The sequence below is a fragment of the Artemia sp. Qi Xiang Cuo genome, chromosome 8, assembly GCF_049724085.1.
Source record: "Artemia sp. Qi Xiang Cuo chromosome 8, ASM4972408v1, whole genome shotgun sequence".
Classification (NCBI taxonomy): domain Eukaryota; kingdom Metazoa; phylum Arthropoda; class Branchiopoda; order Anostraca; family Artemiidae; genus Artemia; species Artemia sp. Qi Xiang Cuo.
Window position 1 is genome coordinate 13182636 of NC_142801.1, and position 27673 is coordinate 13210308.

At 35.0% G+C, this 27673-nt stretch overlaps 1 protein-coding gene across 1 annotated transcript in view; it reads left to right on the forward strand.

Annotated features, from left to right (window-relative positions):
- Ack-like (activated Cdc42 kinase-like) overlaps window positions 1-27673 on the forward strand; it is a 96730-nt gene that overhangs the window by 16237 nt on the left and 52820 nt on the right. Inside the window, exons 2-6 of the mRNA XM_089092858.1 lie at window positions 6373-6510; window positions 11993-12190; window positions 15386-15535; window positions 18724-18872; window positions 24842-24982. Of these exons, the coding sequence (XP_088948984.1) occupies window positions 6373-6510; window positions 11993-12190; window positions 15386-15535; window positions 18724-18872; window positions 24842-24982 (776 nt within the window). The remainder of the gene's footprint in view (window positions 1-6372; window positions 6511-11992; window positions 12191-15385; window positions 15536-18723; window positions 18873-24841; window positions 24983-27673) is intronic.

Genomic DNA, 27673 nt, shown 5'->3' on the forward strand with positions numbered 1-27673 from the left:
CCTTGGAGTACCCCCTAAGCTAGTTTCTTATTAAATCCTTCATAGAAGTGGGAAGTTTCATAGTTTGTGTTGGTTCAAGCTCGTCACCCCAAAACACAATAACCAAAGGACTACCTCAGGGAGCAGTCCTTAGTAACCTCCTGTTTGCCCTACATCCCCAGGATGTGAACATACCCCACACAAATCTACGCTATACTGACGATCTGATCCTATGGTCATCTGGCAACACCTTTGAGATAGCACAGTCAAATCTGCAAAAGTCACTTTTCCAATTTGAAAAATTCTGTCAACATTCAGATTTACCCATTGCACCTACTAAGTCAAAAATAATCCAATTTCACCGAAAGCGAAACCATGTTAGTGCAAAACTAACTCTAAATAAAACAACCCTTCCAGAAGATAATCATATTAATTACCTAGGTCTAGTGCTTGACCAAAAACTTAATTTCCACATCCAAATTTCAAACACAATAAAAAAATTCTATAGATAAACAAATATACTAAAAAGAGGTATTCCCACACTATAAAGAAATAAGGAGAAGATTTTAATGAAGATTTATAAGTCTCATTCAAGACACTAGATTGACACTGGACTCATCACATATGGTGCATTAGCAAAGATCTAGATGAAAAGAATTGAAACAATACAAAATGATATAATATGTCTCATATTTGGTCTTAGAAAACCCACAAGCATCAAGTTTCTGCTTATAGAGAGTGGATTAACAACAATAAGGGAGAGACGTAGCTTTCTCTTGACAAAACATTGTACAAAAATTGAATCAAATAGCTCACACACACTACATAATTGGTTAAGAAATCCAGCCATAAGAAATCCAGCCATTTATAGAGACATTGCAGATGAGTATGCCAATATTCAGAAGAAGTTCTCCATACCAGCAAAGTCTATTGCACCCACTTTCCCCCAATCCCTTCCATGGAATTGGTCAAGTCCCATTATAAATACTGACTTCTCAAAGTGGAATAAAGATTTAACCCCCATTGCTTTTGTCCAGAAAAAATTTGCAGAACTTAATACAATGACCTATAAAAACCATATCCAAACATTTCGCGATGTGTACAACATGAATTAGGACATTGCAAGTTGTGTTTTCCGTACTCGCCTATAAGTTACAATGGAAGAGAAACTATTTAATAATTTACCTGTATTGTTTGAGTAGTAAAAATCAAAATTCATGGTATTAGAAGAAATTAAGGAAAATCAACCTTTGGTTGCAAATACAAATAATATTATTATATATTCCGACTCTCTATCAAGCCTTGAGTTGCTGGCCTCAGCTTCTCAGTATAAGTTGGACATTGACACTTATCATTGTCTCAGTATCATAGATAATCTTGCTTCAAGTGGCATAAAAACTTATTTTCAGTATATTCCTAGCCACTCTGGCATAAGTGGTAATCATCAGGTTGATGAAATAGCAAAATATGCTATAAATATTGACCAGCCAAGTGGGAGACCAATCCCAATTGGAGATATTTACCGATGGAGGATATCAGATATTAATTTTAATAAGATTAATTCTATCCTTTCCCCCTTTCCCAATAAGTATCTTTCTAAAATTTATTATAGAATTCTTTCTGGAACAAATGGACTAAATTTTCTTGCATTCTCATATAAGTTTTCTAATTCAAGTGGTTCAATTCCCCTGTCCCCTCTTTGCAGGCATTGCAATATGAATAATGAAACAATTGACCATTGCCTATTTGAATGTAATATGCTGACGTCTGCACAACATACCTTGCTTTATAAACTGTTAAAATGTTTTAAACACCACAAAATCTGACTATCAGCCAAGAGCCTAGCCAACTATACCTGTACACAGAGCACAGAAATTGATATCTATCATCTTATATTTGAAATCCTTGAGTCGAAAGATCTACTGAAAGATATCTGAGAATATCTAATAAATAAGAGACAACCAAGCCAGTAGCTCTGTTGCTCACAGAGTAAAGCAAAAAGAAAAGGGCTAAATAGTATCAACTGAATAGCCCGCCTGCTGTGAATTAGAAGAAGAAGAAGAAGAAATTGAAAGGGGGAGGTGAAATGTTTTTTTTTTCAGATCAATTAGGGTAAATTTATCACTTTTTTAAGCAAACACCCAAATTGGGTTATTTCCAATGATCATACACACAAAAAAAGTTGTTTCGATATATAGGGGGTCACATATCCCCTTCCTTCTCCCCAGTTGACACCACTAAGTAGAGAGCATATTTTTATACCAATAGCAGAAATTTTTGATGATAGCCAAACTGGTAAATTACATACTGTGTAGATAACTGAGTAGATAAGTTAAAGTACTCCTCATCAAATTGGCTCATACAAACCCCTAACCCTGGAAAAATAACGGCCCAAAATGCCCTCAAATGTTTTAATCGTATTGATTTTTAGTCAGCTTTTTCATGATTTATCATGTCAAATATTGAATGAATGAATGAATGAATTTTATTAATAACCCGTCTTACAATCAACAGAAAAAGACAGAGCACAAACAAGAAAAGAAAGAAAAAAGCAAAACTGACAAGAAAAACATATACAAACAAAAAGAACTACATAATAACATAACTGTTTGAGAAGGTGGGCCCACTCGTGGTTCAGAAGCTCTAGTTTTTCACGTAATTCTGAATTACCTCCTCCACGGCACTCAGAGGCTCAGCAGTTCCATATTTTGCAACAATATGGTGGTTTCTAACAGAAGGCGGCACTTGAAGCAGAAATCGGGCATACTTGAAAAATACCAACCTTATGTCTTTCTTGTTTTGTGCACTCAGGAGCTTCCAAAAAGGAGACAGGTACAAGACATGAGGCAAAGCTACTGCGCTATAAAGACGAGCCATATATTTACGGCTTGAATTGCGACGGCTAGTGACAACACCTGCATAGGCAATGCGCACTTTTTTTAGAAAGGTTTTCAATAAGCACAGACTGGGTTTCTCGAAGATTACGACCAATCGGCGGGCCAAGGTACGTAATGTGACTAGACGATGCTACGGTAATTCCACCAAGCTTGATTGTAGCATTATCTTCAGGGCAATTAAAAAAAAAAACAGCAGACTTTTCTACATTAAACTGCAAACCAATATCAGCATAACATTTTTCAAGACGCGAGAAGTTATTTTCTAATGAAGAAAGCAACCGAAACAGATCTAGAAGATCATCTGCAAAACCCAGATGTGACAAGTCAATATGCTTGCAAATATAACTCGGAGAGATAACCTGTTGTGCATCATTAACACTGTTGTTATACAAAGTAGGAGACGTTATAGCCCCTTGCTTAATTCCCTTATGTACAGATATCTCCCCACTAAGCTCACCATTACCTTAAATTACCTTAAATCGCACTTGCTAGCGATAGGACGAATCCTGTGTCCGCCAGCTTCAGTGATGATAGTTAATCATCATTTGTGGCGTCCCAAATGGTGCACCACGGTTTGTTGAGCCACTCTCTATCCACTGATGACTTAAACGCATCCACGCTGGTAGAGGTTACTGTTTTTTCACTAAGGGGGTTCCACAAGCTGACAACTCTATTTGAGAAGAACTTGTTCCTTAGTCTGGTGTTGGCTCGTTTTCGGAATTGCTTTTGAGAATGACCACGAGTTTTGTTTGAATTGTCCGGTTGAAAAGGCCAGGAATGGTATCCTCAGCATTTAGGAGCTTGTATGCTGTTATCACATCGCCTTGTTTGCGATAATATGTTAGAGATGGTATTCTAAGCTTACGGAGATTGGATGGATAGGGGACATCATAGAAATCTCTAATACATTTCGTTGTCCTCCTCTGGACTGATTCTAGAGTTGCTTGGTCTGTCTTATTTATTGGGCATGCAATACCCATTCCAAACTCTAGCCTTGGTCAAACTAGACTCTTGCATAGCATGGTCATAACAGTTGGAGATCTTCTAGTGAACTTTTTCTTGATTAAGCCAAGAGTCTGACTAACCTTTGCAATAGTCACTTGTGCATGAATATGAAATTTCAATTCGTCCTCTACCAGGACACCAAAATCTCTCTCTATGTGGCTACTGAAAATGGCATTTCAGGACCCATCCCTACAACCCAAATGGTACTAAGTGTGTGGGTTTTTCTTCCCAAGGTGGAGAGTCGTGCATTTTGATGCGTTGAATTCAAGCCTCCAAATATTAGTCCAGTGAGTGAATGTATCGAGGTCCAGTTGGATCGACTTAATATTCTCCGCTGCTTCTGCACGACCGATAAGTTTCGAGTCATCAGCGTAGAGGCTTACTTTGTTGTTTAGGATTTTTGGCACGTCATTTATATATATATTAAATAAAGTTGGACCCAAAATTCTGCCCCGGGGGAAACCCCTTCCAACAGTGGCCCCTTTGGAGAAAATCTTCCCTCCATCCTTGCCAAATACTTTAACCATCTGTTTCCTATCTCTGAAGAACTGCAACCCCCACTCAACCACAACACCACTCACCCCAATAGCGTGGAGCTTGATTCGAAGTCTTTTATGGCAGACTTTGTCAAACGCCTTTGCCAAATCGAGTAGTATCATATCGACTGGGAACCCCTGGTCTAGAAGATCGGTGATATGATTATAAGAATCAATCAAGTTTGTTTCAACCGACCGACCAGACCTAAAGCCATGCTGACATGATGAGAATAGTTTATTGGTTGTCAAGTGTTTCAGGATTGCAGTGTTAACAATCGCTTCTAGTAGCTTCCCGACTGCAGAGGTGACACTGATTGGCTGGTAATTGCTTGTGTCCTCTTTGCTGCCACCCTTATGTAAGGGGGTTATGTGGGCCGTGCGCCAATCCTGCGAGATACACTTCTCATCTAGGGATTTCTGAAAAAGGTGAGTGAGTGGGCCTGATAGTTCAACATGCAATTATTGAGGAAGACTTGGGTGAACACCATCAGGTCCCACCAAATATTATGGATTCAAATTTTTTAGGCGTGCCTCTACATCTACCCTATTGACTGTCATCGGGGGCATAGGGGTTAGGGGGGTATAGGTGGGGGGGTCTGGAAGAGGGGCATTATCAGGTTGAGTAAATACAGATGTAAACTGCCTATTTACGGCATTGGCACTTTCTATTGGGTCATCTATTATACGGTCATTATCTTTAAGTCGCGTAACAGAGTGTCTACCAGGTTTATGGACTGAGGCATAATTCCAAAAGTGAGTTGGATTTAACTTGCTTGCAGCTGCTACAGCCTCCTCATGCTGTTCAAATAACTTTCTGAATAGATTTCTGACTTGATTTCGTGTCTTGGTATATTTTGTGTAGTGGTTCTTATCGTGTATATTCTGTTTATATAGTCTCCAATACCTTTTCTTCTTATTTCTTGCTCTCTTCATTTCTTTGGTCATAAATGGTAGCGTTTTGGTTTTACGAGCCCATCTTACTGTAGTATTTTTCTCTGAGACCTCTAGCAGTATTTTCTTCATCATATTCCACGATTTATCAACATCATTCTCAGTGATAAAGGACCAATCCTGCCCCGCCAACTCTTGCTTCATCAGACGGTAATCTCTATACACATGTTTGGTAAAAACTGATTTTTCTGGATACTGTCTAAGGGAGCATCGTATGATAGCGTGATTCCTTGCCCTAAAGGGCTGGAGTTGGGCCATGATTAAGAGCACGTCAGGATTATGTAAAAGTTAGCTGGATCGACCCTAGGGGGGGTGGCCCAACCGGGCACTAGGAAGAACAATTAAAGAGTTGGAAATTTACAGTGTATCTATAAGCTAAAAAAAATGTAAAAATGATTTATTTCCAGAATAGCCACTGCCATCTATCCATTGGACAGAAGGTAGGTTAAAATCCCCGACTATGAGAAGGTTTCCTGTCAGCGCTACTTTTCTATCAATTGATCAAGATCACCATCTTGCAATCGAACACGTAGCTTGAGGTTCCTATATATATATATATATCACGTAGTGACCTTACAATAGAAGAACGCACGCCTCGCTTACACAGCTCAGCCAAAATCTGGGCATGAATCCCAGAGTCAAGAGCTCTCCTGACATCATACTGACCTAAGATCAAAGTTTCTCGCGAGAGATGTGCATCAAGTAATATGTTAGCAAGAAGATAAAGTACATGGGTACACCCGAGGCCTTTTCGAAAACCAAACTGGTGTAGAGGCATCTCACACTCATCATAAATCTTATCAAACACAACAGTCTCGAATAGTTTAGAAAATACTGAAGATATTGTTACTGGCCGATACGAAGAAGACTTTGGCTGGCTTCCCCTTCTTTAATATCGAAGTATTAGAAGTAGTGGAATAAATTGATGTGATTATATGACTATGGTGATGTTTAGTCTTTTCTTGCTATGTTTATTTCTTTAATTATGAATATTTATGTTGCAGCTAACTGCAGTTCACCAGTTGAAGTATGTTACCGAGGAAGATCTTATTGGGTTGGGATTCTCAAAGCCAGAGATAAGGAGACTCAAAAAATTTTTCAATAAACATTGTCCACCAAACTACCTCTCAAAGTTCAAAAGTGTAAGTTTGTCTTTATTGTCATTAGTTGCCTTCATTAGTTTCTTACTTTCATTTTTATTAGTTTTACTAAAACCGCTATTAAACATGCTCTTGCTCTCAAAGTAAGTATATCCCGTTTTGAAAGTCGAAATGTATGAGTAGCTAGTAAATCTGGACACAATGAGGGGTATTGTCTTCCCCTCTAATAAAAAAGGGAAGATAGTGGCCTACCATTCCTACCATTATAATCCTTGCTCCCCTAAAGTTTTGGGTCAGAGTGCATGCTGAAATGCTATGAAGCGTGTTTTTCAACTGCTAACATCTTTTTTAGTGTATGGCCTTTGGATCATTCAAGAAATAGGAATTCTTTCTTTCCCAATGAAATGAAAGTAAATTAAAACACATAAATACAAGTTTACAATGGGTTAACGTCAGAATTACGAGTTTAATTGACAAACAAAGTGATACTAGAAAACTCACTTCAGTATACAGTGGATAAAACTATGTTAATTTGGTGTCTTGATTAATCTTATAATTTTTACTGAAATGCTTTTTGTTATATTTGTTGCAGATTCTTCTACCTCCTTTGAAGTAAATGAGCATAAGGTTTTTTTATATGTGAAGAACTTGTAAACATCTATTAAAAGAATTGTTTTGCTTTAATAGCTGATTATTAAAAGTGGTTCAAAATGCGCAATTTCGTCTGGGTATGACGTCATTTTGTCCATCGCTTTGGCAGGTGATTAAAATTAAGGTTTTTAAGCTTTTCAAAAAAATTATGTTTTTTTTGGGGGGGGGGGTTTGAATTAGGGAAGAAATAAAAATGAAGTATTTAGCAGAACATTGAGTTTCGCTTCACATTCAGTGAATAAAACTATGTTAGTTTAGCTAATAGTGTTTAAAATTGTTAATACACAGGTACTGAACAAATTCTGTTAAGTTTGTTTTAGGTCTCCCCTACCTCTTGTGACGTAGGTAAGCAGAACCCTCTATAAAAATGATGAATTTATAAAAACTCAGTGAAGGAATTGTTTGTTTTTTTCAACTCATTATCGAAAAAGGTTCAAAATACGCTCTTTTGTCTGGGGTATGACGTTACCTAATCCATATATTGCGATTATAGTGATTGTGATATAGTTAAGTTCATTATTAAGAATAAAACTTTACAAAATACCTATGTGTATGTTATTTATGAAAAATAAGGTATTTTAACTAAATCTTCTAGCCTGCCCATGAACTTGTAAAGGCAAGTTGTCCTAGGGGCGTGCCAAAAATAGAAAAAAAATAAATGCTGGTTATAAGCACAAATTAATTATACCACAAATACTGATAATACAATATGTATCCAGTGCTGAGTTGCTACTGGATTCGTCGTAACGACGAGAATAAAAAGCTGTCCAAAGAATCCATTATATTCCTTCATAAACCTCAAACAAAAATAGAAGGAAAAAAAATGATAATACAAATAAAAATGACAAAATAATAGCTTAGGACTCATTATTAGAATACATTTTTCCATAACTTTATTTCTAAATTCTTCAAACCTTTTAAAAACATTACTTATCTTATTATTACTATTCCATAATTTTATAAATAAGGCATAAATAAAAATGACAAATAATAACCTAAAACCCATAATTCAGAATACATTTCTTCCCTAACTTTATTTCTAAATTCGTCAAACCTTTTTATGTCATTGTCTTATCATTACTATTCTATAATTTTATTCCTTGCTAAATAAAGGAGAAGTTAGACCTAGTAGTGATGGCTAGTGGAGCAAACAATGCCTTTCTTGCTCGATTATTATAATTATAGGAATCAGATCTAACCTAAAACATGCCTGAGAAGCATAAAGATAAAGTATTCTTATTGTACTTAAACATAAATAACAGGTGATAAAATCTCGTAAGCCAGCAGTTAGTAAAAATGTTTGTCTTTTATACGCCAATTTCAAAGAATCACTGTATAATTTTTTGCTGATAAATGGATTGCATTATTTTTGAGAGCTTGAATTGGATTCACTACTGAGGGAAACGTCCCTAACCATACCGAAGAGCAATATAAAATGAATGGATGTATTATAGAGAAATACAACAACCTTAAAATGTGATGGGGCACAAAATGTGTGAGTTTTCAAAGTATTTTGATGTTCTGTGATAAAATCGTTGACATGTTCTCATTATGTTTAGTAAACGATAAAGTTTCATTAAATGTAATATGTATTTGACATGTGATATGTATATGTATATGTCTAATGTGATATGTCTATGACATGTGATATGTATCTGTATTTGACACAAGACTTAGTATGTGACATGTGGTATGTCTAATGTGATATGTATATGTATTTGACAAAGTATTTGACACTAGACTTAGATAGATAAGTAGATATTTTTTGGCCAAAGAACTATCACAAACCCTAGTGGCCCGAATTCGCATTTCTTAGTAAAAAAAATACAATAACAAAATAATACAATAGCAACACATAGTTACCACTGTAACGAAAACACAGCAGGTAACAGTCAGAAAATACAAAAGTCATAAATATAGGTCATAATTATAAAATATTTTATGGGTCATAATATAAAAAGGTAAAAAGGGTAACAAATACAATAACCAAATATTCAAAAATGAAAAAAATAATATATACAAAACAGTTTAAATTTTTGGTAAACTTACGGGTTGTGGTTTTGGTTGTTTTCATTTGTAAAAAAGGGAATAAAAGTTTTTTATAACGTAAGGTAGAAAAGGGTATTGAAGAAAGGATGGGGATGGGTTGGGACACTATACGGGGGTGGCGATTTCTTATGGGTGAGTGGTGGCTAGGAAGGAGGTTTTCAGTACGGGGGTTTATTTGTACTGACTTCCCGAAACGGAGGCACACATTTATTCTTCTGGACTCGAGGGTATCAAGTTTTGAAGTTTTAAGGAGGTAGGAATATGGGACCTTGCCTTCTTTATAAATAATCCTCAGGACTCTTTTTTGAATATATTCGATTTTTTGGTTGCTTCAACTGAGAGGCCCGGATGTCAGACAGGACAAGCGTACTCGGCCAAAGGACGTACAAAAAAATATATACCTTTAGTGACTGAAATGGGGGGGGGGGCAACTAGCAACTAAATTTATTCAGAAGTTTCAGACGAAAAACTGACAAGTTTGCTTGACGGAGGATGTTATTTACATGGGTTTCCCACTTCAGATCAGAAGATATGGTAACACATAGGAGTTTAAAGGAAGAAGCTGAAATCTCAGGAGGAATAGGATGAAGGAAAAGAGGAGGGGACTTTAGGAAATTGACAGATAATGGATTTACAAGGATTAACCGTCATATGATGGATTTACAAGGATTAACCGAATATGGTGGATTTATAAGGATTAACCGTCATATCAAGAGAAGAAGCCTCGCCTGCAATGGTATGGAGGATACCCATTGGATTGCTATAAATATTTTTATAACACGTCTCTACAACTGTTAGGTCGTCGACAAATTTCCACCTGTCAGGGCAATCCATTGAAAGGCTGTTGATCATGACAGAAAACAGGAGGGGGCCAAGACTAGTACCTTGGGGAATACCATTGTGAATACGAAGGTGGCTGGAATAGCAATCTTGATATTTGACTACCTGTGATCTGTTAGAAAGAAATGAGGCAACGAGCTTTACTAAAAATGTCTCGACCTGCAATTTTTCGATAAGTTTTTCTACCAAGATATTATGGTTAACCAGGTCGAAAGCCTTTTGTAGGTCAACAGAAATTAGTTGACTTCCTTTCAATCTCGCCATAACAATATTTTAACCGAGTAATCCATGGATAATATGTAGCTATTCTCGAGAATATAATAAAACTACTCTTAGCTGGATGAACTTGTAGTTTATTTACACGCATCCAAGTTGAAACTCTATCTAAAGATCGTTTGCTTAATTCAAGTACTCTTTTCTCAGTTCTTGCAAGACAAACAAGCGACTTGTCGTCAGAAAACATCGGGACTGTCACTTCTGTGGATCATGAAATAATTCACTGAAATTTTTTTGATACTTGACAAAGTTTAACTTTGGTCATTTACAAAAGTTAAGAATAATTGCGGTCCAAGAATATAGCCTTTTGGAACTCCACATGTAATAGGAAAACTTGATAAACGCTTTGAATCAATTTGAACATACTGTAGCCGTCCTGGTAAGAATACACGTCGAAGATTAAGCCCAGGGCCTCTTATGCCATGAAACTCACACTTAAGAAGCAGTAGATCATGATCTACTGTGTCAAAAGCTTTAATTATATCTGAAAATATAGCTAAAACCCTGTAACCTTCATCCAGTGCATGATTGATTACGCTACTTAAATAGGCAATAGCTTTTTCTGTTGTGTAAACTTGCCGAAATCCGAATTGGGTAGAATGTAAAACGTTACAGCGGTCTAAGCATGCATAAAGACGGGCAGCAGAGCACTTCTCTAAAACACGTGATAGCACAGGAAGAATAGAAGTCGTCCTTTAATTTCCTAAAATATTTGTCTCACCACCCTTATCAACAGGAGTCACATGAGCTACTTTGAAACATGACGGGAAGAAACCCTCTTCTAATGAACAATTAATTTGGGACAAAAGTGGCCTCTGGATTAGTAACAGAATACATTTAACCGCTCAATGACTTGACATCAATACCAGAGGTATTACTTTTCATTTCACAGAGGATCTTCTTCATCTCAGTTAGGTGCTAAATACATTGAAACCTCAGATTAAAAATTACCAAGGTAATCAGAAATACTTGGATCATGCAACATCAGATAGATTCCTTCAGTAACACGCTTTCCTACCGCTGAGAAGTTTTCTGAATATCTCCAATACACTATAAGCTCTGTTTGGCATTTCCCCTTCTTGGTTTACAATGTCAAGTGGGATAGTTTTCGCTGACTGCTGAATTACTTCCTTAATCATGTGCCATGTTTTTGTTCGACATCCCGATACTTCCTCGAGTAAAATTCTCTTTTTGCTTTTCTTAATAATCAATTCAGAGCATTGTGATAATTATTATATTGTAAAGTTGGCCTCTAATACGCATCGATGTTAGAGGGTCTGCAGTTACCCATGCCTTCTTTGGGGTTGTCTTATGCTGTCCTTTTTTCTTTGACTCTAATTCACTTTGGATAATCTGGCAAACAAATTAAACCTCTTTTCATTGTTTGATGCTATTGATAAAATATTATCTCAATTCATTTGAACATTCTTATAACATAAGAGGATTATATAATACATACAATAGATTGTGATATAGTGATTAATGTTTTGTTTTTTCAAGATAATAAATCACAAGAAGGAGGACCGAATTTCATTTCAAAATCTGGTAAAACATCTGGTAAAAACAAATTAAACCTCTTCATTGTTTGGTGCAATTAATAAAATATTATCTCAATTCATTTGAAACAGTACATTCTTATAACATGAGAGGATTATATAATACATACAATAGATTGTGATATAGTGATTAATGTTTTTGTTTATTCAAGATAATAAAGCACAAGAAGGAGGACCAAATTTCATTTCCTAATTCATATCCCGAGTCAGAGAGCGGAGGTTCTCACCATGTTCGTGTTCCTTCAAAACATATCATTCCTGCCGAGGCAATAGTTGTCAACAAAGAGCTTGGCGTTGGAGAATTTGGTGTTGTGCAACAGGGAGTTTGGACCAATGAAGATGGCGAAAGGGCAAGTTTCTTTTAAGTAACTTGCGTAATTCTACTGTTTTATGTCGCCTATTCTCTACTACAAGAACCAAGGGAATTGGAAAATCTTATTACTAGATTCCATCCCACTCTTTTTACTTTTATTCTAGCGCTTCAAGTAAAGGAAGCCCTTCTAGGGCTTTGTAAATTTTGCTTCTGCTCAGCTTTAGTCACTCTTTGCATATATGTAAAGGCTTTTTCACTTCTAAATGTTTTTTTTGTATGTTAATCCAAAAGAATTTCTTTAAATGTAACTGCAAATAAATATCTTATTTGAAACGTCTATTTTAATTATGTATAGACTTAGATACTCTGAGAAAGGTAAATTAGCAGAGGGTGGCTTTCGGCCCTGTCCGTGAAATTCTTATGATTTGTGAGATGTCTTTAATTTCCTATTTTTTTATGTTTAATTTCCCTATTTCTGCACTTTTTCAATTAAACTCTCTCGTCTGTATTCCTGCCCCTATGAAATATTTTTCTGCGTCCTTGCTCAAAATTTGGCTGCTGTGCTCATCCTTCCTTTAATTATGGTTTCATAGATTGTTGCATACTATTTTGACTTGTTATGAGGGGAGGATTATTATAGTTTTCCAAGGGGAGTCGGTGTAAAAACTAAAACATCTCTATGCATCTAAATCTTTCAAATTCCATCAAGAGGTGAGAGGCTTCCATTTGTTAGGGATGGGACGGGGTACATTTTCTTTCCTTATGCTCTTTATGCACACTATCCGTCTTAGCCAAGTGAATTGGTGCGCTGGATTTAGGATCCTTTGTCCGAGAGGACGAGGGTTTGAATCCTAGTGCACCCACTTATTTGGTTTGGAACGGGGGTCATTGGCTTGACTCTGTAAGCTCAGCCAGGGTCGACCCAGCTCTAAATGGGTAACTGAAGAAATCTGGGGAAGGTAAACAGGAAGGGTGTGCGAAAGCACAGGATGGTTGGCCCCCAACCCCCGATTGCACTTCCTGGCTGAAGGACCAAGAAACGGAGATCAGCACCGCCAGTAGGGACTGTGAAGTCCAATGCCGTATTCTTTACCTTACCTTTGCCTATATGCACAGATAAGGTTATTTGAGTTACACTAATCCTCAGTAACTCAAGCAGAACTAGCTTAGGCAAAGTCTTCATTTTGAATAAATTCGTTTAAAGACCTAGGGATTTTAATGCGTCGCCGAGGGGTTGCTGTTATAGAACTTGTGAGATATCATATACACCTACTTCATCTGATAAATCTGTAATAATTGGCTATCTGTTCCTTTCAAAAACGGCAATGTATACATTCTGCGTAAATTCAGTGCATGAGTTCACTGATTGTCCAGGCGTTGTATCATAAGTAATGTCTCACACTTAAAGGTATAGTTAACAATTAATTTCCTGAGCAATGACGGGCTTCGAACCTACCTGATGGAGTTCTTAAAAGAGGTGACCATCATGCCTACCCTCCTCCTTTTTATTTAAATGGCTCAATGTTCTTCTCCTACTCCTTTCTTGTGTGTGTTGAGCTAAAAAAAAAAAAAAAAAAAACAACAACAAAATTATCCCCCTAGATCGACTTATCGACTATTTTGCTTCTTCTTTTACTCCTTTCTTGTGTGTGCTGAGCTAAAAAAGAAATAGGAAAAAATTAATTATGCCCCTAGATCGACTTATCGACTATTCTGCTTCTTCTTTTACTCCTTTCTTGTGTGTGTTGAGCTAAAAAAGAAAAAGGAAAAAAACAACAAAATTATCCTCCTAGATAGACTTATCAACTTTTCGGCTTCTTCTTTTACTCCTTTCTTGTGTGCGTTGAGCTAAAAAAGCAATAGAAAAAAAAACAAAATTATCCCCCTAGATCGACTTGTCGACTATTCTGCTTCTTCTTTTACTCCTTTCTTGTGTGCGTTGAGCTAAAAAAAATAAATAGAAAAAAACAAAAAAATTATCCCCCTGGATTGACTATCTTGCTTCTTCTTTTACTCCTTTCTTGTGTGCGTTGAGCTAAAAAAAAGAAATAGAAAAAAAAACTATCCCCCTAGATCGACTTATCGACTATTTTGCTTCTTCTTTTACTCCTTTCTTGTGTGTGGTGAGCTGAAAAAAATATATAGAAAAAACAACAAAATTATCCCCCTAGATCGACTTATCGACTATTTTGCTTCTTCTTTTACTCCTTTCTTGTGTGTGCTGAGCTAAAAAAGAAATAGGAAAAAAAATTATGCCCCTAGATCGACTTATCGACTATTCTGCTTCTTCTTTTACTCCTTTCTTGTGTATGTTGTGCTAAAAAAGAAATAGAAAAAAAAAACAACAAAATTATCCTCCTAGATCGCCTCATCGACTATTTTGCTTCTTCTTTTACTCCTTTCTTGTATGTGTTGAGGTAAAAAAGAAATAGAAAAAAACAACAAAATTATCCCCCTAGATCGACTTGTCGACTATTCTGCTTCTTCTTTTACTCCTTTCTTGTGTGCGTTGAGCTAAAAAAAAAGAAATAGAAAATAAAAATATCCCCCTAGATCGACTTATCGACTATTCTGCTTCTTCTTTTACTCCTTTCTTGTGTGCGTTGAGCTAAAAAATTTATAGAAAAAAAAAATTATCCTCCTAGATAGACTTATCGATTTTTCTGCTTCTTCTTTTACTCCTTTCTTGTGTGCGTTGAGCTAAAAAAGCAATAGAAAAAAAAAATTATCCTCCTAGATGGACTAATCTGCTTCTTCTTTTACTCCTTTCTTGTGTGCGTTGAGCTAAAAAAGAAATAGAAAAAAACAACAAAATTATCCCCCTGGATCGACTTATCGACTATCTTGCTTCTTCTTTCACTCCTTTCTTGTGTGCGTTGAGCTAAAAAAGAAATAGAAAAAAACAACAACAAAACTATCCCCCTAGATCGACTTATTGACTATTTTGCTTCTTTTTTTACTCCTTTTTTTGTGTGTGCTGAGCTAAAAAAAAAGAGAAAAAAACAACAAAAGTATCCCCCTAGATCGACTTATCGACTATTTTGGTTCTTCTTTTACTCCTTTTTTGTGTGTGTTGAGCTAAAAAAAAAAGATAGAAAAAAACAACAAAATTATCCCCCTAGATCGATTTATCGCCTATCCTGCTTCTTCTTTTACTCCTTTCTTGTGTGTGTTGAGCTTTTATTCTACCAATTTAAGCTATTTCTGTCTAAAAATGGTTTTCCTCTTATAGATTCAAGTTGCTATTAAATGTCTGAGTAATGATAGACTTCAAACAAACCCAATGGAATTTTTGAAAGAGGCAGCTATTATGCATACAATTGATCAAGAACATATCGTTCGTCTCTATGGAGTTGTACTGGACACAAACGCTTTGATGCTCGTAAGCTTTTACATTACAGTTATAGTTTACATTAATAGTTTACATTACAGTTATAGCTATAGTTTACATAGCTATACATTAAGCTATAGTTTTTGCAGTTTGAATTTATTATTTTAAAGTTGTTTTAAAAAATGACGTTTTAATATGGGTTATTGAATTAAAGGCTGATTGTTTGCCTCCTGGAGGAACAAGAAAATATTGGGAATAATAGAAAAATTGTTTATTTCTATGCCCAATGTGTGGTGTACGTCAGTGAGAGTGTGTTACATTTGATAGGTAAGTGTGAGACATTGAACGGTTTAAGAGACAACATAGTTAGGTGTGTGAAACATAATTAAGAATTGCTGCTAAGTGTGAGGGGAACTGAATGTTTTGATACTAATTGAAAAGGGGAGAGATATCCCATGTTCTGTATGTAGCAAACTAAAAATTATTCACAATAAATTTCTGGGAGCAGGTAATAATTTTATAAAAGACAAAATAACGATCAAATAATAATAACTTAAAATATAAAACATTTAATAAAATATCAGGTTAAATAAAAAATAAAATAATACTAAAAGATAAGTTATAAAAGCACCGCAAAAAAAAAAAAAATATGAATAATTTTCTATTGCAAATAAACTGCGATTTAACCGTCAATTCTCGCAAGATTGTCCAACGTTATTGCTCTGCCATATATGTTGTGTGTCGCGCCGTTTTTTGAGTATTTTTAATCGCACAGAAATTAAGCAAATTAGATTGAGCTATTATTGTTTTTGAAATATCTCCTTCGCCTCCCACCTTGGACCCGAAACTTGTTCGCGCCGAATTGTTATAATATAATTGATCCATGTATTGCTGTTGCAAGTAGTATTGTGAATTGTAATGATAAACTGTCTCACGAATGGAGCCGTATCTTGTAGCAGTTCGATATGGGGGCACAGTATGAATCAAATGGTCCAAATGTAATTAATGTTAATTACATTAATTACAATTCACATTAATTAATTACAATTCACATTAATTACAATGTTAATTACCCCTTGCCTTAGAAACTCTCTTCTTCTTTTTTTTTTTTGCTTAACGAAATCAATAAGAGATCCAAAAAGGGATTGTTTTATTTATTTGTTTCACTGTCTAATAAAAGAACCTATCCCTATTTGGAACTCTTATTGATTTCATCATAGAAAAGGCAGTGTGGTCATGAAAAAAAAAATACTAACGTATATTTGCTTTCGCTGCAAGGCCGTATCAAGGCCTTGTGACCAAAATGTTTGTCTGACTCATAAAAACTTAACAAAAATGGACATAAACAAATTTTGTGTGCGTTTTTCGAGGTTTTTTTGTGTAACCCCCCCCCCCCCAATTTTTTTAGTAAAACTCCCTCCGAAAAAGAAATCCTGGATACGGTCATGTTGTGCTGTACCCCATCTATATTTTTTATGGCGTGCCAAAAATAAATAATTCATCATTCAATGCAGACAAGTTAGGCTGTGTCCAGAGGCGGTTTTAGAGAAGGGACAGAGGGGGCACTTGTCCCGGGCGCAGAGATTTAAGGGACGCAAAATTTCAAACAAATGATCTAGCGGTTATAATCATTTTGTAATTTTTGAAATTTTATTCATAAAGTAGAGGGGGCAGCTAATAAATGAAAATAATTAGTAATTAATCAATAAAATAAAAATAGATAATAATTAAATAATTAATAATAATTTAAATAACAAATTAAAAGATGATTAAGATATAAATTATTAATTTTTCAATAAGTTGAAAATAATTTTGTTAATAAATGACAATTATGCCAAAATTTGGCCTGAAAATTTTGTGTGGGACAGGAGGTGGTGCGCTGATCAATATTTTGTCCCGAGCACAAGAGAGGCCAGAACCGCCACTGGTTGTGTCTCTGTTTTGTGGAAAGCGCTGTACTTTACCCTTGCTTCGAAAATATTTTCACGACAAGACACACCCCTCTCAAAATCCGTCGGCCATAGTGTTTCTCCGCCTCCGCCTATCTTCTTCCACATTCGTTGCCATATCTCAAAGTATAAAACAATTATATCACTTTCATAACAGGAAAAACCCATCATTATAGTTTTTCTATTTTTGTTTTTCTTCAAGATTCCTTGTTTATTTTATTATCTATTTTTTTTTAAATACTATTTCCTTTTTGTCTTTCTTACTCTGTTTAGCATTTGAATTCTTTTATTCTCTTATATATTTTTTTCGTACGAATTTTGTTTTCATCTCTTGGTGTTGCTTTATTTATGTTTGTGGCCTGTTTTCAAATATCTCTTTTTTTTGGTCCATTTTGACCCAAATTATAAATTTTGCTCCTTCTGGGCTTGTGGCCCTTCAGGCTTAAAAAATCAAAGAAAAATTTTTATTATAAATAAAAAAAATATAAAATATTTTTTATGTATATAAAATTAGTTGGCTGAATAAAATTTCTATTTCAAGCAAAATGTTTAGTTCTTAGACAATTATAACTAAACTCTAATAAATGTATACTGAGCTTGGACTTCCTCTTTTTTTTTTTTTTTTTTTTTTTTTTTTTTTTTTTTGTTTTTTTTTTTTTTTTACTTGAAAGCTAGTATCATCTCGCCAGCCAAGCAAAATAAAACAAGAAATATACTATAACTATGAAAGGAAATTGCATTAAAAGTAAAGGCAAAGGAAAATAATATAGATATATATAAAGGTATACTACTACTACTAACAGCTCACTGCAGCACCAAGCCGCCTGAGGCCAACACAGCTACGCACGCTCTTTCTCTTTCCCAACCTATTCAGAATATCCCTTTTGACCTCCCTAAGAAGTTCCAATTTTCTTAAATCCATCCTTGTGACCTGCTTTTTGTTTTACTTTAGAATGGTTGGCCAAAAAGAAGGATATTTGGCGATTTGTAATCCTTCATCTGCAGAACATGACCTAGCCATCCTAACCTTTGTCTCAATATAGCCCTAAAAATCGGAATAGAACCACATTTCTCTTAATACCCACTATTCGAAATGCGGTCAGTCAGACCCAAAAGAATCCTTAGACTAATTCTGTTGAAAACGTCTACCAAATACTCCGTCTTTCGGAGCGCCCACGTATCAGAACCATAATATAGTAAAGGTAAAGGAAAATTATTTTAAAGATATATGAAACTTGGTTTTATTAAAATAGGGCTTGGATCTTCATTTATTTGACTATGGTTTTTCAGGTGACAGAACTGGCGCCTCTTCGCTCATTGTTGGAATGCCTCAAAGAAATTGCCTTAAAATCTAGTTTTACTGTACCTGTTCTTTGCGATTTTGCAATTCAAATATGTGACGGAATGCATTATTTAGAATCCAAAAGGCTCATTCACAGGTAATTCCGGTATTATTTTTATTTTCTTTTTTTTTCTCTTTTCTCTTTTTTTCTTTTCTTTTTTGGGTTTTTTTTTCTTTTTCTTTTTTTTTTCTCTTCTGCTTAATGGTTTTAATACACAATCGGTTCTGGTCAATAATTTATTATTCGATCCTTCACGATGCTTTTCTGTCCAAAATTATTTATAATTTGGTATCACTGGGCAACAGCAACCTCCCACCATCCACTCCTGAAAATTGTGAAAGGGCAGTAAATAATTTCTGAGCCCACACTGGCTAATCATGATAAAACATAAAATTGCGAAAAAAGGAAGAAAACGAGGACAATTAACAGCCAGTGAAATAATTGAAAAATTATGCAAATATTTTGGTCAAGCCCTCCGCTTGACCGTCCTCAGTGCAGAATAAAATTGATAAAAGTATAAAAAACCAAACCTTAATATAAAAACGCAAAAATAAAATTGGACGACCCTTTCTCAGTAACGGTGAAAGGGTAACTGAATAAAAACACAAGTCTAAATGGCATTTCACAATTTTATTTTACGTAAAGAACTCTTAAAAGCTAGTTACTTTCCAATTTGTTTACTTTTAGAGATTCCATTTGACTGTACAATATTATTTTGCCGACGTAAGTAAAAACAATCAGAATTAATAATTTCATCATAAATGGGACTTAGAACAGTTTCTCCAGTGTCTCTATTGAGAGTTACCTTTTGGTGAATGTGCTTTTTTATTTCAACTGCCTCCCTGAAAACTTGCGTGAGACCTTTAACGGGGGCAACAATGGAGGTTTCGTCAAACAAAATGAAATGGTGTGGACTCTCATACACATGTTGCGCCAAGGCGGAATCAAAAACCTCATGCCTTTGGCGTAGCCTCATGGCCTTGTCGATTGAGGACCTATGTTCAGATAACCTCTCCCCCAATTGTTGTTGGGTTCTACCTACATAGTTGTTGGGTTCTACCAACATAAAAACAGCCACAAGAACAAGGAATTCTTTAAACACCACTACCCAGAATGGGGCGGGTTTTATTTGTGCCGTTGTTGAAAAAGTTCTGTATAGTATTTGAATTCTTAAAGGCAACATTAAGTTTATGTTTTTTAAGTATTCTTTTCAGTTTGTCACTCAATTTTGGAATGTAGGGTAGAACAGTGAAAAGTTTCTTATCATCCACCAATGGGATGGTATCTGTTGGGGTTTGTGGATTTGATACATTCTTTTCTGCCTTTTTTCGTCTTTTGTCTACAATGGTCTCAAGTATTTTTATAGGGTAGCCATTGCAAAATAAAATGTCCTTAATATAGTTGAATTCTGAGACTATGTGAGGCTCTGAACATATTCTTATTACTCGGTCAACCAAAGAAATAACAACTCTTCTTTTTATGCAGGGAGAGTGGTTGGAGGAAAAATGCAAATACCTATCGTTGTGCTTAGGCTTTCTATAAATAGAAAATTCAAGGCCAGGAGACTTATTAAAAATGAAAACATCTAGAAAAGGAAGTTTGTGGTTGTGTTCTAGTTATAAAGTGAACTGAAGGTCCAAAGTGTTTAGATGAGTTAAGAAGGAGTAAAGTGACTCGCCTCCATGGTCCCACACAGAAATAACATCATCCACAAACCAATCTCAGAACTGGTGTTTCATAGGAAAATTTTTCAGATCAGAGGTTTCAATGAGCTCCATATAAAAAGTTCCCAAAAATGGTGGAAGACTTACCCATGGGTAGACCCATGATTTGGGTGTAAAATTGATTACTAAATCGGAAATATGAGGAGAAACTATTGCAAAGACGGACGAGACGCATAATAGTTTCTATATCCAGTGTTTTGTAGTCCATTTCATCAATATTATCTTCTAATTTCCTTTGAAGAGCTAGTTCACATTTTTCAATATCCAAGACGTATACATAGAATTTGCACCGAAACTGGCCAAAATTGTATCTTTTTTTATTTCAATGTTTTTTAATTTTTCAACAAGGTGAACTGAATTTCTTATGTATGAAGTTTGCGTTTGCATAAGGGGGCGAAAAAGTGTTGACAACAATTTCCCCAATCTGCCAGTCGGAGAGCTATATGAAGCCACAATTGGGCATAGAGGAACTCCATCTTAGTGGATTTTTGGGAGCCCGTAAAATTTAGGAGCGGAATAACCTTTAGGATAAAATAATTTATACATTTGTGGAGTAATAAGTCTTTCAGTTTGCAAAATTCCTAGCTCCTTTCTTACTATACGGGTGAACTTATCGGTGGGGTCTGAATCTATGGATTTTTAAGTATGGGTGTGGGATAAAATATGTGTAACTTTTTTATATTATGAAGTTTTACCAAAGATAATAATTTTATTTCCTTTATCAGCTCTGGGAATAATGATATATGGGTCTTTTCTTATTTTTGTGAGAATCTGTGTCTAATTTTTGACCTTGAGGAATATGGAATGAAATCCAGAATATTGTTAACCACCTCTCCTCGAAGTAAATCTGGATTTTCCACAGCACCACGTGAACCAAATATACCCGCCTCCACATTGGAGTCTATCTCTGCGAAATTCACTTGTGTTTGAGGTAGGCAAAACTTAGGTCTCTTCGGACCATTTAGGTTCTTCGGAGTAACAACTTTAGAAGATAGGTTTTCAATGGCCGGACCAGTACAATATCTAGGAAGAAAACATCTGGAATTCTGAAATTTTTCGTATTCTAATTTTTCAAACTTTTCTCATAGACGAGCCTTAGCCATACAAAAGTCGTGGCGGAAAGTATTCTGAGCTATTCTAGAAATCTGCTGAAAATCTGTCGGTGAAAGGTTTTGCTCTAGAAAATGTCGAGTTTTTGAAATTGTATTACTAAGAAAAAAACGTCGTTTTTTTGGTCGTTTAAAATGTGAATTAAAGACTGAAAACCAACCCTATCACTAAATTGCCTTTAGGAGTGTTTACCTAGGTTTAGGCGGAAACGGAGAGAATTCGGAAGAATTCTCTTTACTCTACAATGCTGTAAAAATTCTTGTTGATTAATAAGGTTTGCGTGTTTTTTAGACAAATCAAAATTTTCACTGGCTGTTAATTGTCCTCGTTTTCTTCCTTTCTTCGCAATTTTATGTTTTATGAAAGGGCAGTAGTTTACATCTATGGTTCAGTAAGAATGAAACAACTGGAGCATGTGGAAACATTGTGGAAATTGTGGAGAGGAGCCTGTAGAAGGGGGAGGAGCCTGTGGAAAGGGGTTCGAGTCCTTATGTCGCTGATTATTTGGTTTGGAACGAAGATCAGCGGTGTGACTCTGTAAGAACAGTCAGAGTCGATCCTGCTCTGAGTGACTGCTTGGAGGAATCTGGGGGGAAACACAGGAAGCATAAGATGGTTTGTTCACAACCAAGTATTGCATTCCTGGCCGAAGGCATCGAATTAGGGGATTGGTACCTGCGCAATGGAGACCATTGGTCAGGATGCGAAAAAGTTTTTTTTTAGGTTTGTGGAAATGTCTTTATATATCTTTAAGCTGATTTTTTTTTAATTCACTTGTATTAATGACATTTGCATACCCTTTCTTATAGACAGTAATTTAGTGATTTTAATGTGATTAGTGATTAGTAATTAATTAATTTGATTTTTAATTTTTTCACTATCCCTGTGCATAGCATATTTCTATAAGGGTACTACCTGGATCAGGTTAGGTGACTAAGAAGTACTATAGAAAATAAGAAGGTGACTAAGAAGTGATTATGGTGGCTAAAAAGTATTATAAAATTCCTTATCAAAACTTCAGCCGGTTCGGGTGGCTATATGAATTTGATTAGTGATTAGTAATTAGGGATTAATGCCCACTTGATTCGTTCATGAATTTAATTTTCAATCTGTCATCATGACTTTCAGTCCAAAACTGTTTATTATTTGGTGTTACTGCACACACACACACCCCCACCCCCACCCCCTTCGCGCATCTTCTCTAAAAGACAGTTTAATGTCAACTTGGCTCTGTCCATTAATTTAATTTTGATATTTCATCATTGTTTTCTGTTCAGAACTGTTTAGTATTTGATATTATCACCCCACCCCTGAAAGTTTTGGAAGAACATTAGTTTACATGTATAGTTTATTAAGAGAGAAATAACTGGAGCCTGCGAATAACCTTTCTTTTTCTTTACGCTTGCTTTTTAAATTTGAGACAGTAATTTACATAAATAATACTGCAAGAGCAAATTAACAGAAGATTTTGAAGAAAATTTTTCAATTTCTTTGTCTTGCTTTTGTATTAAATAAGAAGTAAAAAGGTAGAAGTGAAGAAGATCGGATCTTCGTCATCTCACAAAGTTTTTGCACAAATTGAAGAAAACTAAGCATCAAATTTGGACTCGAATGTTTTTCATTTTTATACTGACCATTTCGCTGCTTCTAAGGCTTCAAAGGCCATATCAAAGAGTATGGGTAACTTATAAGAGTGGAGACTGGCGCTAGTGTCAGCAAATAAACTATCAATGCCATCTGGCATCTGGTGAAACTTGCTATTTTTTCAGCGTAATAATAAGAATAATTAACTTAACTGGTTTTATTGGTAAAATTAGGGTAGTAATAAGTATCTGATCTCAGTTGCTGACCGAAAGGTGATACAGAGCTTGAAAAATACCATGTATCGCCAGACGCTAGATGGCGTTGATAGTCTTTTCTGTCGATACCATCGTCATTTCCCACTCTTGTAAGTAACCTTTAGTTGCATGCTAAAGTACCAAGAACATCAAAAAAAAAAAAAAAAAAAAAAAAAAAAAAAAATGCTCCCTGCGCTTATCTTAGGTCTATTCATACCTGAAAACCGTAATTTTCTATGATTTTAGTTTTGGTTCTTATCAAGTCTTTAAGGCAGTTTAAAATTTTCGGCCGTGTTGCCACGTTGAAACGTGAAAATAAATAAGCTAAACTTTTTTTTCAATTTGAATATACTTTTAGTAAAAATTCAGACAATAACAATCTATTGCTTCCGAAAGGTGAATATATCTTCAAAGGAATACTACATCTTCTGAACCTATTTGGTACCATACATTCTTAGCTTATTTTTTCTCATTTTTCACCCATGTTCCTGTTTTTTAAACTTGGCGCCCGCTACTACCCAAAACTGTATAGCTGTATGTTGAGGTCTTAAATAATTGAATCCCTATTCTTGTTTATTTTTTAGATTTATATGATTGTGTAAGTTTCCGCTTAACAGATTCAAACAATCAGATTTCACTTTTACTTTCCTTGTTGCTCTAAAAAAAAACGTATATTAAATATTTTTGATAAAAAAAAGGTCGTGGTTTCAGCAGTAGCTGCAACCTAGTAAGGAGGGATCTACAGCCAATAGTAACCGAAAGTTTCAAAACGTGTTTTGCAAAAAAAATAATTTAAAGTTGGATTCTCTCAGTCTCTAGACTTAGGAATTATTGATTTATTTTGGATGATTAGGGGGTCTATGATTTAATAAGTCGAAACAAAAAGTTCAGCCATAAACTAAAAAGAAGATAGTAATTTCAAGTAATTTTCATAGTAATTTGCAAGGATAGTAATTTAAAGCTATAAACAAACTTTACATACCTAATAGTTGACTATCACAATAGTTGCTTTATCACAATAGTTGTTTATCACACTATCACAATAATTGTTATGACTATCACAATAAACAACCTGTACATACCTAATAGTTGACTATCACAATAGTTTCACACTGTCAGATCACTATCTACAATTATCTCTAATAGATAACTAAGTATCTGTTAACTTTTACTAATAGACTCATAGATTGAACAGATCATTTTTGCTTAGTGCTGTTGGATATTTTGTTTCACAAATGGGTGGAAAAAGAAGTCAGCTCTTTGTATCTATTATTTTAAATAGATAAATAGATTTTTAAGTTGTAAATTCATAGTTAAGTTTTTGAATTTTAAATAGATTTTTAAATTGTTTTAAATAGCTCTCGTTGAAATTTTAAAGTCTATTTTATTCTAGAGACCTGGCTGCTCGTAACATTCTTGTATTTTCCAAGAATAAGGTCAAAATATCTGATTTCGGCCTTTCACGTGCCTTAGGTGTTGGAAAAGATTATTATCAAACCAATTTCAACGTCAATCTCAAGCTTCCAATAGCATGGTAAGTGAATTTTAAGCAATGTGTCTTTCTTTTTTATGTTTTGCAATCGAAGAATGCTTTATTATATTGTAGAAAACCTGTATCAGACGAATAAATGACCTGGAAAAAGACCAACATCATGAAAACGTCTCAATTATAGGTATTCGAAGATTTGTGTACCGTATTCTCAACTTTATTACATTCCACACGGAATTACATTTTATAAATACTTAGAATTATATTTGAAAGTCCATCAAAATCTCACTAAAGTTCATGTGGAGTCAGATTTCACAAATACTTAGATTCAGCTTTCAAAGTTGATTAAAGTCTCCTGAGCTTAAAGCCCCATTAAAATCTCATTAAAGTGGTTGTGGATTGAGACTTGACAAGCACCAAGATTAACCTTTAAAAGACTATTAAAGTCTCATCAACTTCAAAGTCCATCAAAATCTCACTAAAGTTCATGTGGAGTCAGATTTCACAAATACTTAGATTCAGCTTTCAAAGTTGATTAAAGTCTCCTGAGCTTAAAGCTCCATTTAAATCTCATTAAAGTGGTTGTGGATTGAGACTTGACAAGCACCAAGATTAACCTTTAAAAGACTATTAAAGTCTCATCAACCTCAAAATCCATCAAAATCTCACTAAAGTTCATGTGGAGTCAGATTTCACAAATACTTAGATTCAGCTTTCAAAGTTGATTAAAGTCTCCTGAGCTTAAAGCCCCATTAAAATCTCATTAAAGTGGTTGTGGATTGAGACTTGACAAGCACCAAGATTAACCTTTAAAAGACCGTTAAAGTCTCATCAACTTCAAAGTCCATTAAAATCTCACTAAAGTCCATGTGGAGTCAGATTTCACAAATACTTAGATTCAGCTTTCAAAGTTGATTAAAGTCTCCTGATCTTAAAGCTCCATTAAAATCTCATTAAAGTGGTTGTGGATTGACACTTGACAAGCACCAAGATTAACCTTTAAAAGACTATTTAAGTCTCATCAACTTCAAAGTCCATCAAAATCTCACTAAAGTTCATGTGGAGTCAGATTTCACAAATTCTTAGATTCAGCTTTCAAAGTTGATTAAAGTCTCCTGAGCTTAAAGCTCCATTAGAATCTCATTAAAGTGGTTGTGGATTGAGACTTGACAAGCACCAAGATTAACCTTTAAAATACTGTTAAAGTCTCATCAACTTCAAAGTCCATTAAAATCTCACTAAAGTCCATGTGGAGTGAGATTTTACAAATACTTAGATTCGGATCTAGAAGTCGATTAATGTCTCTTGAGCTTAAAGCTCCATTGAAACCTCATTAGTGTGGTTGTGGATTGAGACTTGACAAGCACCAAGATTAACCTTTAAAAGACTATTAAAGTGTCATCAACTTCAAAGTCCATCAAAATCTCACTAAAGATTTCAGGTTTCACAAATACTTAGATTCAGCTTTAAAAGTTGATTAAAGTCTCCTGAGCTTAAAGCTCCATTGAAATCTCATTAAAGTGGTTGTGGATTGAGACTTGACAAGCACCATGATTAACCTTTAAAAGACTGCTAAAATCTCATCAACTTCAAAGTCCATTAAAATCTCACTAAAGTCCATGTGGAGTGAGATTTTACAAATACTTAGATTCAGATCTAGAAGTCGATTAATGTCTCTTGATCTTAAAGCTCCATTAAAATCTCATTAAAGTGGTTGTGGATTGAGACTTGACAAGCACCAAGATTAACCTTTAAAAGACTGTTAAAGTCTCATCAACTTCAAAGTCCATCAAAATCTCACTAAAGTTCATGTGGAGTCAGATTTTACAAATACTTAGATTCAGCTTTCAAAGTTGATTAAAGTCTCCTGAGCTTAAAGCTCAATTGAAATCTTATTAAAGTGGTTGTGGATCGAGACTTGACAAGCACCAAGATTAACCTTTAAAAGACTGTTAAAGTCTCATCAACTTCAAAATCCATTAAAATCTCACTAAAGTCCAGGTGGAGTGAGATTTTACAAATACTTAGATTCAGATCTAGAAGTCGATTAATGTCTCTTGAGCTTAAAGCTCCATTGAAATCTCATTAAAGTGGTTGTGGATTGAGACTTGACAAGCACCAAGATTAACCTTTAAAAGACTGTTAAAGTCTCATCAACTTCAAAGTCCATCAAAATCTCACTAAAGATTTCAGGTTTCACAAATACTTAGATTCAGCTTTCAAAGTTGATTAAAGTCTCCTGAGCTTAAAGCTCCATTGAAATCTCATTAAAGTGGTTGTGGATTGAGACTTGACAAGCACCAAGATTAACCTTTAAAAGACTATTAAAGTCTCATCAACTTCAAAGTCCATCAAAATCTCACTAAAGATTTCAGGTTTCACAAATACTTAGATTCAGCTTTCAAAGTTGATTAAAGTCTCCTGAGCTTAAAGCTCCATTGAAATCTCATTAAAGTGGTTGTGGATTGAGACTTGACAAGCACCATGATTAACCTTTAAAAGACTGCTAAAATCTCATCAACTTCAAAGTCCATTAAAATCTCACTAAAGTCCATGTGGAGTGAGATTTTACAAATACTTAGATTCAGATCTTGAAGTAGATTAATGTCTCTTGATCTTAAAGCTCCATTAAAATCTCATTAAAGTGGTTTTGGATTGAGACTTGACAAGCACCAAGATTAACCTTTAAAAGACTGTTAAAGTCTCATCAACTTCAAAGTCCATCAAAATCTCACT